This window comes from Egretta garzetta, unplaced genomic scaffold, assembly GCF_000687185.1.
Source record: "Egretta garzetta isolate BGI_Z169 unplaced genomic scaffold, ASM68718v1 scaffold443, whole genome shotgun sequence".
NCBI lineage: Eukaryota > Metazoa > Chordata > Aves > Pelecaniformes > Ardeidae > Egretta > Egretta garzetta.
The window spans coordinates 303,112-305,435 of record NW_009259109.1 but is presented as its reverse complement, the minus strand read 5'-3'; the positions used below and the strand labels follow the sequence as shown (position 1 = coordinate 305,435).

Genomic DNA, 2,324 nt, shown 5'->3' with positions numbered 1-2,324 from the left:
CTGCTGCTTGCGAGAACAGGAAAGCAGCAACTGAAGATCGAGGGGGACTTTTGGTTTACTCAGATGACAAGAGACAATTTTGGTTCCCCAAAAGCCAAGGAAACAAAGCTGTCAGGCTTTAATGGTAGCTTGTCTCCCTCCTGCAGCATGTTTATGGGCAAACAAGCTGCAGATCAGACCAGGCAAACAGCAGCAGGTGAGGCCAAATAACAATCATTAATAATTAATGGCAAATGTGGCTATGTTTATTCTTGTTGTGTTGAGGCAACGTTGTCTAATGGCTGAAGCACTGTTACAGGACTCAAGAGACCGGCTCAGCTTCCAGCGCTGCCGCTAACCCCTGCGTGACGCCGGGCCAGCCACCCCTTCTGTGTCTCCCTTGGCACCCCGCGGGCCCCGCTGCTGAGGGTGCAAGCTCCCGGCGACACGGGCAGCCCTGTCCCATGCATGCACGTGCCAAAGGTGACGGGGCTCTGGCCTCGGCTGAGGCCTGGAGGCAGAAGAGCAAAGCCAATGTTCACGTTCTGTGACGGGTGTCCGGTGCCGGTGCCTGCACGGTTTGCTTGTGGCACGGAGCAGGGCTCACCAGGCTGCCCTGGGCATTCACCTCCGCAGCAGTAGGCTCCGGGTTACAGCTCTCCAGGGGATTTGTTTAGTAGCATCATTCCTAAAAATGCCAGTACGTGCTTCAAAAGTGTTGGTGGTGTCTCCATGTCATGTCCCTGCTGCGCATCGGCATCCCCCCGTGCCTTCCCACCGCCCTGCCCTGCCCCTGCCCCCACGCCGGTGCGCGCCGGAGCCGGAGCGGACCGGACCCCTCTCCAGCCCGGTTTCCCAGAGGCTCCGGTGTTAGCTCACACTGGTGCCGGCTGGGTTTTCCTCCTCCCCAGACGCCGTTTCGCGGAGGTGGGTGGTGAGGCAGGGTTCCCCTCTCTCCCGCATGGCTGCTCTGCCCCTCGTGCGTACGCCGGTCCCCAGCCACGCATGCGGCTTGAATGCACGCCACCGCATGATTTCAGGCATGCACAAGTATGCGAGGGTATGAATTACGCAGAGCTCTTCGTGGACAGACCAAGTGTTGGACGCTACAAGCAACGCCAGCTCGCCAGGGGTGCCTGGTTTTGGGGTGGCCCTTGCTGCAGCAGAGCCCACACCCGCTGGGTACCCGGACCTGACGTGACGCACGCCTTGGCAGTAACGCCTGGATATTTGTGGAACTTGCTCTGACTTGTTATTTTAAGGGTGTCCCCTAGAGACAAATATAACCCGTTCTGGGGCTGCGGAAGAAAGCTTTGAAGTTGCTGCTTCCCGGAAGCAGCTCCGGTTTCCTCCGTCGCAGGCGATATTTTTTCTTCCCTGAACATCCCTCGCCCAGCTACAGCCGTGGCAAACGCCAGCACCGCAGCGGCTGACTCCAGCAGGGCACCGGTGCATCTTGCCCTTCAGTCCCCCGGCGGTGTCCAAGTTTCATGCTGAGAGGAAACTCAATGGACCTTCCCTCCTTCCCGCTCATCGTTTAGCCTTAAAACACGAGCCGGTTTTATGTAACATGTGCTGCTTTTTTATTGCCACGCTAACAAGTCGTTGGGCTGCATTTACAATATGCTGATTGTAAGCACCCCCTAATAGGGCCAGTCTAGGTAAACACACACACCCCCCCCCCCCCCAATTAATTTTCGGGTTTTCTGTTTCATTTTGGGCATGGGTATTTCCTTTATAAACCCCACATCTCGCCCTGGTGTTCATTGCTGCGTTACTCGCAGGAACCATCTGAATGCGCGTTGTGGAGCAGCCATTGCCGAGGGACCCCAGGGAACGCCGGGGCTGAGGTGATCTGGAGCGATGGCGTTTGCAGTCTGGATTCTTTCAAAACCTGCTTTTTTTTCCAGAGCTAAATTGGTTCTTAATTTCAGAACATAAAAGCCAAAGAGATTTGGCATGAGTTTCAGCCGCAGTTTTCACCTATAAACCTTTATCGCGTCTAAGAGCGTTTCGCACCGGCGTGACGTATGGGCAAACCGTGCCCATTTCACCCCGGGTGCGACGCCACCGGCCCGGTGCGACGCTGCAGTCGCCATTGCCCGTCTCACCCCGTGTGCTAACTGGCTTTGGCCCATTAAGTAAAAGGAAGTCTGCGCTGGATTAATTGGGTTGGATCTTCTCAAGCTTTCTTTAAGCCAGGGATGATGAAAGTTTAGGGCTGTGGCTTGTTGTGGGGCTTATCCCAAAGCTGAAGTCAAAGAAACTCTTTCCACTGGTTCCTGTGGGCGCATACTGGCTAACAGGGCTCTCGGCCATCTCAGCACCCCCCGGGTTTTAGGCAG

General features: G+C 56.0%; 1 protein-coding gene across 1 annotated transcript in view; it reads left to right on the top strand.

The window, feature by feature from the left end:
* Window positions 1-6: 6 nt before the first annotated feature.
* TFAP2E (transcription factor AP-2 epsilon) overlaps window positions 7-2,324 on the top strand; it is a gene marked incomplete at its 5' end in the record, with an annotated part of 7,259 nt that continues 4,941 nt past the window's right edge. Inside the window, one exon of the mRNA XM_035890928.1 lies at window positions 7-196. Within this exon, the coding sequence (XP_035746821.1) occupies window positions 7-196 (190 nt within the window). The remainder of the gene's footprint in view (window positions 197-2,324) is intronic.